General features: G+C 43.6%; 1 protein-coding gene across 2 annotated transcripts in view; it reads left to right on the top strand.

Moving 5' to 3' along the window:
• The first annotated feature begins 1,363 nt into the window (after positions 1-1,363).
• Positions 1,364-17,926, top strand: part of ACBD6 (acyl-CoA binding domain containing 6) — a 91,855-nt gene continuing 75,292 nt past the window's right edge. For both annotated transcript variants that reach the window (XM_054073221.1, XM_054073222.1), the window contains exons 1-3: positions 1,364-1,590; positions 9,900-9,964; positions 10,488-10,584. In XM_054073221.1, coding sequence (XP_053929196.1) covers positions 1,414-1,590; positions 9,900-9,964; positions 10,488-10,584 — 339 coding nt within the window. In that variant the 5' untranslated portion in view covers positions 1,364-1,413. The remainder of the gene's footprint in view (positions 1,591-9,899; positions 9,965-10,487; positions 10,585-17,926) is intronic.

Raw genomic sequence — 17,926 nt, 5'->3', positions numbered from 1 at the left:
CTCGGGATGTCCCAAACCGGCACCTCTTGCGTTCCTAATCCAGCACAAGCGAATAGATGAACGCACAGATTGCAAGTAGATTCATAGAATGGTTTGGGTTGGAAGGGACCTCAAAGCCCATCCAGTTCCAACCCCGCTGCCATGGGCAGGGACAACCCACCAGACCAGGCTGCTCATACAAGCTGGCCTTGACACCTCCAGGGATGGGGCAGCCACGTAAGATGTAACAGTATCTGGAAAAACATAGGGACATTATGCCTAACTTTCAAAAAATACAATTACTTGGATGAAACTTCAGCTTAAATAAAAAATATTCCACTTTTTGTAATAATAACTCCTGCTTGTGTCAACAGGGTATAAAAAATACTATCCGAGGGACATTCGAAAAATACCTTTATGGATTAACTTGACTCTACTTTAGCTTAAATCAAAATATTACACTTTTTGTAGTAGTAACTACTTTTTGTATCAATATGCAACATACTCTCAGGAACACATGTCTGACTTTCAGAAAACACAGATACTTGGATGAAACTTCACTTTAGCTTAAATCAAAATATTCCACTTTCTGTAATGGCAACTACTTTTTGTATCACTATGGTATAAGAGAAAATGGTGTCAGAGGGACATTCCATCTAACTTTCAAAAAATACAGTTGCTTACATGAAACTTTAGTTTAAATTAAAAATATTTTGTGTAATATTAACTATTTTAAGTAAATAGTAAATATTCAATGTAATAGGAACTGCTGCTTATATCAACAGGATATAAAAAAATACTATCTGAGGAACATTCTAACTTTCAAAAAAATATCTTTATGGATGAACTGGGCTCTACTTTAGCTTAAATCACAATATTTCACTTTTTTATTAGTAATTACTTTTTATATCAATGTGCTACTAAAAAAAAAACCAGGCTATCATAGGGACATTCTGCCTAACTTTCAAAAAAAGCAGCTACTTCGATGAAACTTGACTTTGGTTTAAATCAAAATATACCATTTTTTATTAGTAACTGCTTTTATATCAATGTGCTATAAAAAAAATGGTCTCAGAAGGACATTCTGTCTAACTTTCAAGAAATATAATTACTTGGATGAAACTTTATCTCAAATAAAAAATATTCCATGCAAACAGTAAATATTCAATGTAGCAGGAATTGCTGCTTGTATCAACAGGGTATAAAAAAGTACTGTCTGAGGGACGTTCTAAGTGTCAAAAAATAACTTTATGGAGAAATGTGGCTCTACTTTAGCTCAAATCGAGGTGTTCCGTTTCTGTGGTAACAACCGCTGTGGGGCGGCAGGGGACACGCGCCCCGGAACGTTTGTGCTCGGCGCGCGTTCCCCGCCGGGCGTCCCGCTCGCGTGCACGGCGGGGCCTTCGGGGACCGTGGCGGCGGGTGCACCCGGCCATGGCGGCGCCCGGGGCGGACGGCAGTGAGGGGAGCTCCGGCGGGGAAGACACTGGGACGGAGCCGCCGGGACGCGACCTGGCCGCGCTGTTCGAGCAGGCGGCAGAGAGGCTGCCCGCCCTGCTGCCCGCGGCCAGCAAGGAGCAGCTGCTCTACCTGTACGCCCGGTACAAGCAGGTGAGCCGGGGCCGGGTGCGCGGGGTTCTGCCTGAGGGCACCAGCACCGGGACCGAGTGCCCGGGCCGCTCCGTGGCTAATGCACTCGATATGGCGAGGCTGAAAGTTGTGTTGGTACAAGAATCATAGAGTCATAGGATCATAGAATCATAGAATAGTTTGGGCAGGAAGGGACCTTAAAGCCCATCCCGTTCCAACCCCCTGCCATGGGCAGAGACACCTCCCACTGGATCAGGGCCCATCCAACCTGGCCTTGAACACCTCCAGGGATGGGGCAGCCACAGCTTCCCTGGGCAACCTGGGCCAGGGCCTCACCACTCTCATGGTGAAGAAATTTTTCCTTATATCAAACGTAAATCTGCCCCTCTCCAGTTTATACCCATTGCCCCTCGTCCAATCACCAGAAGCCTTTGTAAACAGTCCCTCCCCAGCTTTCTTGTAGCCCCTTTCAGGTACTGGAAGGTCATTATAAGATTTACTCAGAGCCTTCACTTTTCCAAGCTGAACAACCCCAACTCTCTCAGTCTGTCCTCATATGGGAGGTGCTTCAGCCCTCTGATAATCTTCTTAGCCTCCTCTGGACCCGTTCCAACAGCTCCATCTCCTTCTTACATTGAGGATTCCAGAACTGGACACAATCCTCTAGGTGAGGTCTCCCAAGAGAGGAACAGAGGGTCAGAATCCCCTCCCTCGCCCTGCTGGCCGCGCTGCTTTGGATGCAGCCCAGGACACGTTGGCCTTCTGGGCTGCGAGCGCACATTGCCGGCTCATATCGAGCTTCTCATTGACCAGCACCCCAAGTCCTTTTCTGCAGGGCTGCTCTCAGTCACATCATCCCCCATCCTGTACCGAAACCAGGGATTGCCCGAGCCCAGGTGTAGGACCTTGCACTTGGCCTTGTTGAATCTCATGAGCTTCTCACAGTCTGACTTCTCCAGCCAAAATAGTTACTGGTGACACCAAACATGGTTTTCAGAAAGGCTGGGAAAAGCTTACATCCTGGCTGCCAAAGCAGAAATGGCTCAAATATTGTCATAGCATGTATAATGTTTTGGGATTTCTTATGTGTTGTCAGAATTCAGCAAAAAGTTATACTGATTGGAAGCGAAACAAAGACAGTAAATAGAAGCAGGAAATTATTTCACTAAGTCCATCGAAAAGGATGGTGTCTTCTAAAACTGCAAAAGAATTTGCAATGGAATTGGAAAGAGGGGAATTATGTGCGCTCGCAGCCCAGAAGGCCAACGGTACCCTGGGCCGCATCAAAAGAAGCGTGGCCAGCAGGGCAAGGGAGGGGATTCTGCCCCTCTCTTCCTCTCTCATGAGACCTCATCTGGAGTATTGTGTCCAGTTGTGGAATCCTCACTGTAAGAAGGACATGGAGCTATTGGAATGGGTCCAGAGGAGGCTACGAAGATGATCAGAGTGCTGGAGCGCCTCCCGTATGAGGACAGGCTGAGAGAGTTGGGCTTATTCTGCCTGGAGGAGAGAAGGCTCCGAGGAGACCATATAGCAACCTTCCAGTACCTGAAGGGGCTACAAGAAAGCTGGAGAGGGACTGTTCACAAAGGCTTGTGGGGATAGGATGAGGGGCCATGAGTATAAACTGGAGAGGAGCAGGTTTAGGCTAGAAGTAAGGAAGGATTTCCTCAACATGAGGGTGATGAGGCACTGGCCCAGGTTGCCCAGGGAAGGGCAGCTTTGAAAGTCAGAATGTCCCTCAGAGAGCGTGATTTCTTTATACTGTGTTGACAGGAAAAGGAGTTACTAATACAAAAACTGGAATATTTTTATTTAAGTGAAACTAAAGTTCAGCCGAGTAACTGTGGTTTTCAAAATTTAGATGGACTTTTCCTCTGAGAGCATGTTTTTTTTCTTTGAGAGCAGCTTTTCTTTCAAAGTGTTTTTCCAGACCTTGTTCATTCTCTGGAGATGATAATGTCTTGTGTTCATTGTGATCTGTGCTAAAGAGATGCATCTGTTTCTATAATCGCCCATTTGCCGTCTCTCCCCATCTCAAATGCAAGGTCAGGCAGAGCTGGAGCCAAAGCTCCAAATTAGCAAGAGATTTGGGTGTTGTGAAGTTCATAATAACATTAAAATTAGACCTTGGAAACTAATAGAATATGCATAAGATTTCTGTGAAAATGTATACACATGCCTTTAAGTGGAAAATCCATTCTGCAACAGCTCTTGTCTTGCTGCAAACAATTGATGGAGATCACTGCCTCGTGTTGCCCAGGCCTGATAAAAGAGGCTTGCTTTCTAAAACTCACAAACTAATCTTAGAGTTTATTTGACAGCATTTTTGGTAGCAGGGTCAGGGCTGTGGAAAGCAGGGATGCGGGAAGCCTGGTGTCTAGCACACAGTGCGGAGCCACTGGCATTGCCTGTGTTGAAGGTAGACCAAGGCTGGTTGGATAGAGTCCGGCTCAATTCATTGCACGAGTTGCCTCTCCTCCGAGTTGACATCTCCTTTAAATGAGATGGCCCAGAACCCTGTCAGGCTGAGCTTTAAGAGATTTGGCCTATGTCCCTAGCTGGAACAAGTCAGCAGTGGGTTGGTGACCTGTCCAAGTGGCTGCTGTGTCCTCGAGGAGGGACTGGGCTGGTGTGCCAGGGTCCCAGGGTGGGGAGGTGGCTCAGAGAGGGGGCTGGAATGGTTCGTAGGACACAGCGAGTGCTGCCACTCTCCATCAGAGATATTGAGGAACCACAGTAATCACTCCAGTGTGAGTGTTACATCTCTGGGATTTGGTGCCACCACACGAAGGATGTGCCTGTGCAGGTCTGTCTGCAGAGGGCTTCAGAGTGAGCTGGGAGATTAAACTGGTTGGTCTAGTTAAAATGTGGGTTGTGGCTCCTTTTCCCATTCAGTTCTTGGGAACTGAGCAAGCTCTAGGCTCAGTCCTACGGGAATACACAATGCAACTTTTTTACTGCTCCTGTGGGAGAATTTATTTAAAACAAACCAAAGAAGCGCTCTTTGAGGTACAGAAGGCTCTTAATAATCAGCTAAACTGGAGAAACAGAAAAATCTTAAGCGCTGTTACACCTGAAAAACTAAAAGTACAAATATGGCTCAGATGTGTGGCAAGAGACGCTGCCTTGACTTGAAAACTGAATCTCGCCTCTTTGGATTCAGTAATCGAAGTTGTGCACGTCTTCCACGTGATTTTCCTCCCATACCCTGTCCTGCTACTGCCACTTAGAAGTACTTTCAGTTTTTAATGCAATGTTTAATTATCCTATAGTCTGGTGGCTCCTAGGCTGTTGTTTGCAGATCATTAATTGTATTAGAAGTAGACTGGTGACACAAGGTTGTGTTTTCAGATTTTTTCTAGTGCTTAAACAGGTCTCCGGGTTTCTCCTTCCCCTTTTAATAAAAAGGAGGGTGGGAAAAAATAGTAGAAGAACTTTTAAGAATAACAAGACCTTGCCTAGAAAGAGATGAAAAGAGAGTTTTTTGTCTTCTGTATTTTTTTTGCCTGTATTCTCAGGAGATTTGTTGCAAATAACCTCTCATTTTTTGCTCTATTGCAAGTGTTTTGTTGCTGTCCTAGGTGGGAATGGGAAGACGTTACTAGCCTGTCAGCTTGTGGTTGTCAACAGACTCCGGAGGGTTTCCTGGTGTTAGCTCTGTAAGACCAGCAAGGTGCTTGATGTTAAAAATTGCTTAAATCAGAACCTATTTCTCAGGTTTTAATACAAGTCACAAAAAGCTGATAATAAACACTGCATCAGCACATTTTCCCCTAGAGGCAACTGGAATAAGGTGCTTCTGTCCTCTTGTCCCTGCCTGGGCAGGATGCAAAAGCAAGTGCCTTGTGCTCCTTGGTTTCAGGCTGTGCTTGGCTCCTGGGTTTCCGTGCTTTCGGCTGCCTGGTGCTGTCTGTTAGCAGAGCCGCTGAGAGAGAGGGCAGTGCTGGCAGTGGAAGAAGTTTGCTAGCACAGCTACTGCAGGATTATACTTTCCTAAGTTGGAGTTTTGCAGCATTTTGTGCTCTAAATCAAAATGAGGGCGCTTAATGCGAGTTCTGTGTATTTAATTATAGCAGCCGTAGCAGTATGCATAATGGGCTGCTAATATATTACTCCGGTGGACAGTAGTATTGCTCGCGCACAAAAGGTGCTGACTCAGATCTGTCCACTGTCCTTGATTTGGCATCCTTGTCTTTCCTCAGTTTAGTGTTTTATGTCACTAAGGGCTTTGATTTAAGACACAGCACCATCATAAAAGAGGTGACAGTAACAGCTGAGCGCTCTGTTAAAATACTGTATATTATTTATTTCAAACTGTTTGGGTATATAGGCATTTTCCTGGAATTTTATTATCTTTTATTGGAGGCCATTTCAGGATTTTATTACTTTTCTCTCTGATTTTGTTTATGTGTCAGAGACCTGAAAATAAGGGAATTGCTTAGTTGTCATCTCCAGTGAGGTTTTTAGAAGATGTTGCTGAGTTTACGACTCTGCCCCAGAGCAGGAGGAAGAACAGAGTAGTTGGTAGGGCTCTGGACTGGGACTGATTTTCTGTTTCTCACTCTCCTTTCTGTGTAGTTTTGGGCAAATCACTTGTCTGTGCCTTGAGTCTGTAGTGGTGAAGCAAAGGCAGCGCCTGCCTGTTGTGTTGAGGACACAAAGAAATGAGGTTCAGAAAGTGTAGTGATGGAGACCGAGGTAGTGGTCATCGTTCAAAGACAGGGGGGAATCCAGAACTTGCTGGAAATGATCAGGCTCAGAAAAATACCCTGCCAGGAGGATATGCAGGTGCCTACGTGAATGCTGAGAGGTGCAAGCAAGCCAGAAACCCACTGCTGCTGGCAAAACTGGGCTCATGCTGCCTCTGAGTGTAGGCTCAAGAATAGAATCCCGTTTTTGCATGACATCTTTCAAATATTGAGGAACATGATGCCACAAATCTGCCCTGAACAGAGGAGTTTCTGCCTGCAGCTTCCCTGACTCAGTGTTATCAGCATCATGCTCGCTGGGGCATGCAGCCTCTTGGTCCTCAGGGCCAGGGCCCTTTGCCTTCTGTGGCTGATGTTTGCTTGTTCTTCCTGACACCCCACTTTCAGTCAGTTGAATCTAGGGCTTTCCCATGGCTTGGGGCAGGCTAATGGTGCAGAGCTTTGGGCAGGAATTCCTGTCTTGCCAAAGATATTCAGCTTATTTTGTCCTGCTGTCCATGGAGGTAAGTTCTGTTCTTGTTACTGTGCTGTAGGGGGGCTGCAAATATGGTTCACCTTAGAAGATTTACAATCAGGTACGAATATCTGGCTGGAACTCCTTGCTGTATAAATGTATTTGTTGAAAAATTAGCAAAGAGCTGTTTTCCCACCACCGCCAGGAGTGGGGGAGGTCAGTTCTGGAGTAACGGGTAGGGAGAATCTCAAGGTTTTTCACAGCCTAGACCAGCAGCTGAAGCTGTACGGCAATGGTATGAGGCGCTAACACATCTCCAAGTGTATGTCTATCCAAACGGTCTTCTAAACATTGTGTCCTTCAGCGCTCAGGCGAAGGCTTCATCCAAGGTTTCTGAATTTCCATTTTGGCCACAAGTGGAGACATGTGCAGACACTTCCCATTTGGAGCTGCCTGGGTCATCTTTGTACAATTCATGAGTGTAATGCCTGCTGGCGACTGCAGGCAGAAGCAATGCTAGAAAAGTATTTAATGCATTCTGGCTGTCGTCTTTTTTTAATGCGGCTGATGAACTGTAAATTAGGAGAGCAAAGCATCAAGTGACCAGGCAGCCCCCTGGAGACCAGCAGTAATTATTTTGTAGACGTAGAATGAGAAACTCTGACTTGAAATACTAATAGAGACTCTTGTCGTTCTGCTGGTTATGGAGAAAAACAGCTTTTGAGGCATTCCAGTGAAGGAGCAGGCAAGTAGGATCCTTCACAAAATTCATTCCTGCATTTTGCCGTGAATTTGCACTGACATATTTAGCTAAAACTCCCCTTCCTCAGCTCTCAGGCTTGGATCCCTTCTAATGTTGGGTTCTTGGTTGGTTTCTGATACCTTATGGAGTCTTGCAGCCAAAAGAGAGAAACCAATACCTTTATTTTCTTCTTTCTGACAAACCCATTGCAAGCCTTTTTAATATATCTTGAAATAGCAAGTGGGGCACAAGTGCACTTTTCCCCCCTCTTAATAGATGAAATTTAACTACTGTTTCTTGATTTGTATTACTATCGATGTTACTAACAGTCTTTGCCACTGCTGGAACAGCCTTTAGATGCCAAATCTAAGGTGAGGAACCTGCTGTTGTGTTTTGATGATGGTAGTGGAAAATTAATATTAAGAGAGATGAGATTTATTTTTTTTTTAATCCAACTTGGCCAATTTTTGCAGGTTAAATGTTGAACTAAAGAATTCCCAGGCAGGCATTTTCTGTACAGATAATGAACATGCATTTTATTTCCCTGTTGGTTTTGTTTTTTTAAGAAAAGTGGTCCAGTTCACCTCTGAAAAGAAAACATTTACAGTACAGCATGAGTTGTGACTGATTTACAAGACTTAACTGTTGTTATCCCTTTCTCCTGTTTCTTCATGAAATGCAATATGTTGTTTTAAAGGCCAGCTAAGATGTTCTGATTTGAATGAATTGCTCACTGGGAGACAGTCAGATGTACAGAAAATTAATTTCGGTTACAGTCACTCATCTCCTCTAACGCTCTAAATGAAAACGTAGTGTAACTAATAAATATCTCTCAGCCCAGGCATGCTCTCTTTAAAGCCTGATTAATGATTCCGTCCTCAGCATAAAATCCCCACCCTGTTAAGGTGAAGAATTGTTAGTTGATTTAAGCACTTCACCTGCCTGAACACTTGAGCGTATTTCATAAAACATTTGATGGATGCAGTTTTATTTTGCTGGGCTAACAGAATGTTCCGCCAGCAGCCTTTACCCACCTCCAGAACATACCTGTGTTCCCTCCCTGGGGTCTGCTCACACACCCTGTCCGTGCTGGGTTGCCTTTGCACAGGGCTGTCCCTTGTGCTGTGGGGACTTGCTGTGGTAATTATTTCCCAGGGGCTGCTGCGTTTGGAGCTGCGATGCTGCTCTGGACTCAGCTCCTACAGCTTTTCATCATCCCTGTAGGATTGAAAAAACCCAAAGCAAACTCCATGTTTTGTGCCAATTCATTCCCTGTCACAATGGTGGTTTTGTTTCTGTCACATTCATTTTGCCAGTGATGCCTGTGTATGAAGGGCTTTATTTTCTATAAGAAAGGGGCACGGATAACGGCTGGATCTGGTGGGTCCTGACCTGTATTCCCTGGCTCTTCCAGGCAGGGGCGGAGACATTCTTATGAGTGACTTATACATTCTCTTGAGCTGACTTCAACAATATCTCTGGTACCCAAATCTCAGCCTGCTAATTGCTCTGTTCTCGAGGCAGTTGTCAGCGCTGGCCTCGCAGCAGGGATGTGGTTGTGTCGCCAGAGCCCTGGGGAGGCGAAGCCCCTGTCAATCTTCTGTGTTCCCCTCTGTGGGTGAGCTTACAACTGTGAGGCTTCCCTGCTCCGAGAGGAAGGGCGTTGTATTTATCACCCTATGGAAAACTGTCTCAATCCCACTGGCACCAAGTCCATTTTACTCTAAGACTTTTTTTTCCATGTATTCATCCACCAATTCTAGCTCATTCCCTTGCCTCCTTGCGTTTCTCATTTCTCCCTCCACATCTTAATTTCTGACAGCCTGGTTGACCTCTGGTGTTCCTGCTCAGGCCCTGACTTGTCTCTGACGCAGAGCTTCCTATGCAGCCGGATGCCTCAGACCAAACTCAGAAGCTGCCTGGCATTCCTTTTCTCTGAGTTTGTCCCCTTGCCTTCCAGAGGACCTTGAAAATAATTAAGCAAAATCTGTTTACTTGAGCTTTGTGCGAAAGCAGGTGGATTTCAGCCTTAATGAATCATCTCTGTAGAAACCCTAATCAACAGAATTTTTCTTGATACTGGTGGAGGATGAGGCATTTGGCTGGGTAATAAACATAACATTAAGTGAGAAATCACTCGCTGGTTATCCCTGTTGGGTAATACATGCAAAAGAAATGAGCAACAGAACAAAATTGCTTCCCTTGCATCTCACAAAGAAAACACAGGGATGCAGAGGTGCTGATAACTGTGAGAGAGCTAAATTAAGGGTAAAATCGTGTTGAGTTGTATCAGTTCTTTCCCTTACAAACCTATCCGCTGGCACAAGAACAAACTTACTATAAGAGTCAGAACCCATTATTTCTTGATGTGACTCCCCTTCCCTCTGATTTGTTCTAACAGAAGGAAATTTCTTTTCTTTAGGTGAAATTTGGAACCTGTAACACTCCCAAGCCAGGCTTCTTTGATTTTGAGGGAAAGCAGAAATGGTAAGAGGAAATCCTTGCAATTCCTAGCAACTTTTGGCTCTACTTTTCGTTTTATCTTGTTTCATCTGTTAACTGATGGTGGACCTAGAGAATATCATCTCGGGGTCTGCCACTGAAGTGGCTTTAAAATCCTTTCTTTAATGGGGGAATGTTTGCTGCTCTGCCTGATGCAGACGTGAAATACCAGGCTCCTGTATTAACATTGTTCATCTGGAACTAGCCTGCATCCAACAAAAAAAATGTGAAAACAGTTCAGCTTTGCACACAGCTTTACTTTGTGAACGCAAAGTGTTCCAGCCTAGATCAGAATGCCCTGAAAGATCCCTTCACCATGGGATGGCACAGTGGCAGTGGCCATTCACGGCTGCAGAGAAAAGCCAACCATTTCAAACTGAACGAAAGATGGGTTTATGCTCCCTGGAAATGCTTAGATGAATCCGTTTGCTGTCTTCCACTGAACACACTATAAAACCACATTGCACTGTCTTCAAGCAGCTTACTGATGTTTTGCTTTCTTTCCTAGGGAGGCTTGGAAAGCCCTGGGAGACATCAGCCCTCATCAAGCTATGCAGGAGTATGTTGCTACGGTGAAAAAACTGGATCCCAGTTGGAATCCGCAGGTACGAAACACGAAAATAGTGTTCAGGAAACAAACCAGCTTGTGTGTCTTTCTGAAGCTCACAATGGTTTAGCTTCACACAGATGTTAATTGCTGCATGGCAAACTTCATTTTGAGCAGATTAAAGTCTAAATTCCTTTTATAACTCTTCTTTTGTTATGACTGAAATCTCTTTCATTCGTAATTGTCTTCATTACAGCAAGCGCATGCACAGGGTTGGTTTGGTCACAGTGATCTAATTTGTGTTGCTTTTATTGGTTCATGCTGTATTTAGCATGTAAAGATACTTTTTATCCTTTTCTCATCTTTCTCTTTTCAACTACTATTTAAATGTTGATCAATACGAAGTAATCTCTGTGAGAGTGACATGGACTGAATGATCAATTCTAAAAATGTTTCCTTTTTGTTTCGATGCAGCAAATTACCAAATCTGATTATGATTAGGTCCTCCACCATAACAAGTGATTTGTAAGTCCCTGTATGTGTGTTGGAGGACTGTGCTATCATTTTAATTAATCTGTCTTTCATCTACCAGGTTTATTACTTGATTGACTATTTATGGATATCTCCCTTTTTATAGACTGGTTTTTGTACGGTTTTTAAAGAGGATTGCTCTTTAGAAAAAGTACTGCCTTTGACTGGAAATAGAGTGGAGATGTTTCACTAACAGCAAAATGCTAAAGGCAGGGTAGGAAATTGGTTCTTTTTTGGTCCTGCACTTTGGAAACAAAATCTTGAGCGAGCACAAGCCTGTGAATCAAGAATTTGATCCTCAGTTGTCTTCTGATGCTGTTCTGGAGACTGAAGAGTAATTGTTTTTATTTCATTAGTCCACGTTTCATGGCATTGATACTGGTTTTGCAGCAAAGAAATAACATCATTTAGAGGGAATCCCTTTTAGTGCCCTTGGAGGAAAATTGTTTTAGCAAAATTTAGTAGCACTCTGTATGAATTCTTGTCCAATCTAAAATTCTCATGCAAAAATAACATAATTTATGTGGAATCTTGTATGAAGAAAGTGTCTGGCAGTGTGAAGTGAAACATAAATATTTGTTAAACAGTGGGGGGAAAAAAAAACACAAAAAAAACCCGCAACCCAACACTTTCCTGATTTTTGTGGGCAAAACTTCTGTTTATCAGAAGACTTCCTATGTGTGGTGACAGGTTTAGCTTTGGGGACTCCCTTTACCTTCTTGCCTCGGAGAAATAATTATTGCCACAGATGTCGCCCTCAGGTTGCAAAGCTGTCAGCCAGGAAAGCGGAATAATCTGTTATATATTTTAAAATAAATATTTTAAAGAAGCCATGTAGCAAACAAAGGTTGATTTGCAGCACGGCTCTGCCCCTGAGGTGAGGGGTGAATGCACGTGAGCATGGTTCTTCCACTTGCTGTCCCTGCATAAGCCAATCCGCAGGTTTGGGGGGTGCTGGGGGATGCTACTGCACCAGTGTGTTCACTCCTTCATCGGTTGCTTCATCCTCCCTTTTTGCGTGGTTGATGCAAGAAGTGTGCGCTTGCAGGAGAGCAATACTAGAGCTCAAGTTCCAGCGGGGCTGGGTTGTCGGCATGGTTTAAAGAAATACATTTTTTCTTTCTTCACTGGCTTTTGCTGCAGTGTTTAAATAGCTGTGCTTCTCTCACTCATGTAACTACACCTATATTTCTTGGCTTTTTGAAGGCAATGATTTCTTTTCCTCTGTGTGGTCTCAGTGCATGGAACTATAATGCTGAGGAAAATCCGTAGGGAATTTTCTGCTTTACTGTCTGTTTACTGTAATTGAAAAGTTAACATTAAAGTATAGCCGACGTTTCTTTCTTTAAAAGAATTAACATTACCTTTTAATTCCACTTTGATATAACCGAAATCCTATGAGGAGTCCTCTCACTGATCTGTACTTTGTTTTTTCCTACCACATCTACCCTGTGGAGCCACGAGAGGGAGCTCTGTTTCTTGAAATGATTAAGAGATGCGTGTCGGGGATGGAGGGAGGCTAATAGCTCTTCTAGGCTTCAGATTTCAAATTGGATTTATGGAAAAGATCTGTGGGTGCTTTACAAGGAGATTTGTCACTGTCATTATGTCTTCTTTACATTCTCATCTGCTGTGATCCTTTGAAATCTTAGATTCAGTAGACCATGAATGAAGTACTCCTACTATGTGGTTAAAAGCAGTATAAAGTGCTTGGTACCCGCTTGAAAAGTTTGGGTTTTGGATCATTATGAATCATAAATAATAACTGCAGTACAAAGGTGTTGAATTTCTCATTGTGCCGCTTCATGAATTTTGCTGTTGTAAAGCTTTCTTAGTATTACCTACTGATTTTCTCTTCAACAGTTGATCTCATCCTTTAAAGCTGTTCTTGTGTCTTATCTTCAATTCTCCTCAGTCTCCTGTTTCATATATTCACAAAGGGTTTTTAACGTCTTGATCCTTTAGTGCTAAATATGCAAAATTTAAAGCTGAGGAACACCTTATCTTTTTCATAGGTTCATTTTTTTCCTGGCAGATTTGCTGCTGTTCTGCAGCTTTGAGGCTGTCAGTGTTTTTCTTAATAAATCGAACAGCACTAAATGCAGTATTCTTATGCAGTCCAAACAGATCCACTTCTTCATTCCTTTTTTTTTTCCTGATTCTTCATCCGTTCATTCTTTCTTATTGACCTTGCAGTTTCTGTGTGAGTAATTTTCAGCATCAAACTGTGATTGCTATAATTTAGTAAACCTTCCTTGTTTGGAGTGGAGAAAAAAAAAAAGGCAAAGTAAAAGCATTCTGATACAGAGGAGAACCCTGAATTTGCCTTCAGAAGCACTGAGAGCACCTGTAGCAGCCAAAATCTAACCTGCTGCTTCCTACTCCTGCATAGAGTTTGGAGTACCCACACTTCATTAGGAGACAACCGAATGTGGAGACACAGGGACACAGCCAGGCTCTGCTCCATGAAGCTGCCATGCCACTTTCCAGAGCAGAGGCACATCAGTTGCCTCATCTCCATGGCTGTTGCTGATGTGGTTTAGTTTCTTCACCCTTGCTGCTAGCAGGCTGCCTCGTAGTCATGTCTGATGATTTCTTTCAATGCTTTGTCTAAAACCTGAAAACTAATAATCACACTGTGTTTATTTTCAGCAGTTTTGTTTGCTAGGAAATCTTTAAAATTGCAGATAACCTAAAGGGCATTTTGCATTCCGGAAACTGCAGGAATCTCCTTGCTGTTTTTATCTTGAGCCTGGAAGTCTAGAACCAATCATCACAGTTGCTTTTCTGGATGCTTTGCAGTTAAGTCCTTCTACGTTGGCATGGTCTTACCGTGTTTTGTGTTGCAGGTTTTGTTTCTTTTCTCAAGATCAGTTGGTAGTAGGAGGTCAGGACTATACTTTTCCATGCTTGCCTCCATTCTCCTCTTGATGCAGTCTTCCTTCGTCATCTACCTTTATAGCATCTTCTCTTTCTCATTCTTTCTTGTGAGTCATTCCTTTCAGTCTGAAATTCCAGGCAATGGAAAGGTAATTGCTTGGACCAGCTCAGCTCCATTTGCATATTTCAGAGACATCACCTGTCCTTCAAGTCTATTCACTCTTCCTTTAGAACGGAAAATAATTTATGAAGCAGTTCTTTTGCGTTCTCGATCCTTAAACAGAAATGTTTCATGCTGTCAACGCATCCCCACTGCTTTGGGTCTCTTAGAGAGAAAGATGTGTTCCAGGTGCTTTGTTTTTCATACATTCACCTGCCATCTCCCTGCTTTACTGGCAGCAAATGATATGTCACTTTGGGTGGCTTTTGCTGCTGTCTGTGTGAGTTTGGCAGTGAGATTCATTTGCTGTCCCTACCAGCCCCCTGCAGCCTATTCTGACCCCTGCTTATCCCTCTGACCCTGCCATCGCGCTGTGGCTCTGCGGTGCCCGCCGTTGTGCTGCTGTCCTGGGGTCTCGGCTGTGGGATTGGTGATTGAGGGAGGTTCGCCTTCCCAAGCTGGTTATCTTGCACTCTTAGGCAATTAACTTTGTTCTCCCGTACATCACTGTCTACGCTGTACAATTGGGCACTTCTAACACTTGCCATCTTTGGGACAATCTTAGTGGCTGTATCTCCATTCCCTCCCACAATCTATCATTCTAATCTCTGTTGTGTATTTGATGTCACAAATCCCCATGGACTGTAAGTATCCAGATTTTTCAAACCTTCAGTGCCATGGGAGTTTGTGTCCGCAGCACCGATCATCCAGAGGCGGGGATGGGACAGCACTTCCTTTGCTCGGCAGCATTGTACACATCCTCAGCTGAGTTCTTGGCGCAAGAGATGCGGGTGGAGGTGTGTACACGACTCCGCAGCAAGGCGGTCAGGAGCTCTTATTGATTGTTCCTTGTAACAAGATGGTTATATGGCACAGCTTAAACAATAAAAATAAATAATAAAAAATGCATCCAGATTTGCTCATCAGTTTTAGCCTTCCATTTACTGATTGCAGTTTTGGCATCTCTTGATTCTAAATATTTCCTTTTCCTATTTCTTATATTGCACATTTACCAGTTCCAATCTCAACAGCTTGTCACGCTATTAACTTCAGTGGCATCCTCCCCCAAATACTTACAGGCCTTCTTTCTTATCACTTTGACTGCTGAAACTCGCAGGGGGACTTAATGATTTTCTATTTCTATATTAAGAAAAAAAGTTGGCATTTTAACTGGTTTGATGTGACTTCACCGTTAATGTGCTTAGTGAGATTTCTGCTGTGTAATGAGGAAAGTTACATATTGGAGTCTGAAGATCAGAGAGATCTCTAAGGGAAAGCATGACAACAGCAGGAGTTCAGAGAAAAGACATTTACCAAACATCTTTTTAAGCTCTTGAAGTTTTGGAATTCCAGCGCTGCTGCTTGCAGAGGAGGAAGCTGCCTGTGTTTTTCTGCTGCTGTTCTGTGCCTTGTTTGAGGAAAGGAGGGTTTATTTCTCAGTCCTCTCGACCAAGTAGTCCATACGAGTGAAAAATTGCTGTGTTGGCATGGGAGCACAGTCACAGAGTTGGGATAGGACCCCTGGGGAATAACCAGTCAGTCTCATGGTAAAAAAACAAACTTCAGAGTGAATAAACCAGCAAATGCACTATTGCTGCAGGCTCAGAGCAGTCCAGTAAGCCGACAAACCTGTAGGCACAGAGCAAATGGATTTGTCCAGTGACCAGTGGGTGTTTTTGCAGGAAGTACTGCAGGGGGCAATATTTGATAAGGTGGGTTGCCCGCTCCCCTGTGCGCAGGGCTGGCCTCCGTCCCCCTTCTTCCTCTTGAAATAACCTTCCTCCGTCACAGTTTAAATGCAACAAGCAAGTCAAAACTGAAATGTGGAAGGCAGAATTTGCAATTTAAGGATAGAGTGAAAAGCAGAGAAAACAATTTTCAGAGTGCAGAGGAACCAAGTTTGTATTTTGTAGGTTTTTGTAGATTGCTTTTTGTAGGTTGCACCAGGTGTTGTTGAAATATTTTGCTGGTTGATTTAGATTGATGAGCTTCTTGTATTTAAGTAAGATCTCCAAGGCAATTTAGAATTCCTGTAGTGGCTCAAATACAAACTGTGTATCCAATGGTGTTAAAACAGGCATTTGAAAATCCAGACCTTAATTTGTCTTAAACTTTGACTCAGATCTGGCCTGTTTGTGTTTGGAACAAGAAGCTTTGCTCTTTTGCAGTTTACAAGTTTTATGTTTGGTCAACTTTTAAGAATTACGTTAGTGAATAGTAGCTCATGCTGTAGTTTCAGGCTGAAATCTATGGTTTTCCTGGTTAGTATTGCAGGCTGGTGGGACATGAAGAAATGCATTAGAAAAGCTATGATCGGTAAACAAAACGAGTGCACCCATCGCTTTTTTTTCTGTTTTGTCTGTCAAACAGATGTCTCCCTTGATAATCTGTCCAAGCGGCCACCGTTTATGGTTGGGAAAGAGCAGCAGAGCCGTGTGGGCAGGATTACAAGGGGGATGGGAAGAGTGGGAGGGGAAGAGACCCATGTGTTCGCATACCTGCTGCGCAGTTGGTTTGGGTAAATGTCTCAATTTATGGCTTACTGTACTGTGCGGTCAAAAACTTTGAAAACAGTGACTTTTTCTTTTGTAGTATAAAAGCTATTTAATTGCATCGTGTAAAGTGGAGACTAATCGAATTATGGCTGTGCTCCTTAAAGCTTGCCTTCCCGTGCCCTGCTAATGCAGCACACTGGGGACAGGAGCCGGCAGTGCTCCCAGCATCTTTGCTCCCCTTTCTCTCTGGGTTTTATAGAGATTCTGGTGTGTTGGTTCATCCTCAGTGAATTTCATGTTTGACTTGTTTGGTTTGACCCAGATGTTAATAATTGCACTTAAGAATAAAAATTGTAATACAATGCAGAAAGAAAACTGTACTTTTGATATATATATATATTTTTATTTTTTTTTTAAAGCTCTTATTTCAGTAGATGGCCATGTTGAAAGAAGCAATCACTGAGATAATTCATAAACTCTAATCAGGCTCTTCCCCTCTGAAAAACAACAACAAAAAAAATCAAAACAAAACCCGCCACCAACAAAAAAAGCAATCTTCTATTTTTTTCTTCTTTTAACAGAAAAAGAAGCACTAAAAATTAAAAGCAACCCCCCCCAAAAATTACCCCCCCAGGCTTCTGGCTTTGAGACATGTAAGAATGCAGTATGTTCTGGGTTTGGGCAGACTGCAGAGCTGGGTTTTTGTGAAGCACCCTGGGCATGGGATAGCTTGGTGTTTGCCCATAGAGGGGTTAGATCGACATGCACAGAGGAATGATTCTGCCTGGCTGGGTGAGGGGAAGATGCGATCCTGCAAGCAGAGTCAGTGGCAGACACAGCCTTCCTGTGGGAGGGAGTAATCCGTGCCGTGCTCGGCTGACAGCAGCCTGCAGTTTGTGTGCGCCGTGCTCATACATGCAGTGACCCTCCTTATTTTATCCGAGTTGGGAAAATGGCAGCTTCCTACCTGTGCAAGTTAGGCCTTGAGTGTCTGGCTTTTGGAGCCTCCTTCCAGAAGCAATTTTTCTTACTAGCACAGGGATGTTTTCTTGTCCCTGTTGTACAAGACAGTGAAATATCACGCTACAACCCTGAACTAAATTTCCTCGTTCTCCTGCAATAAAGGTGGATAGTGTTGCATCCTTTGCTTCTCTGTACCTTCTCATGAGGAAAACGTGCTGATGCTTTAAGTACTTGATATAGGTCCTACTCATAAACAAAGCTGTCCGTAAGTTATTTGCTGCCTTTCTGTCCCTGTCTTTGCACATGTAACTGTTTATCAATTTTATTCTATACAAGATAGCTCAGCCCTAGCACACCAAGTAGCAGGGAGC

Source organism: Cuculus canorus, chromosome 8 (genome assembly GCF_017976375.1).
Source record: "Cuculus canorus isolate bCucCan1 chromosome 8, bCucCan1.pri, whole genome shotgun sequence".
Classification (NCBI taxonomy): Eukaryota; Metazoa; Chordata; class Aves; order Cuculiformes; family Cuculidae; genus Cuculus; species Cuculus canorus.
Note: the sequence above shows the minus strand (reverse complement) of the source record. Positions and strands in the feature narration are given on the sequence as shown.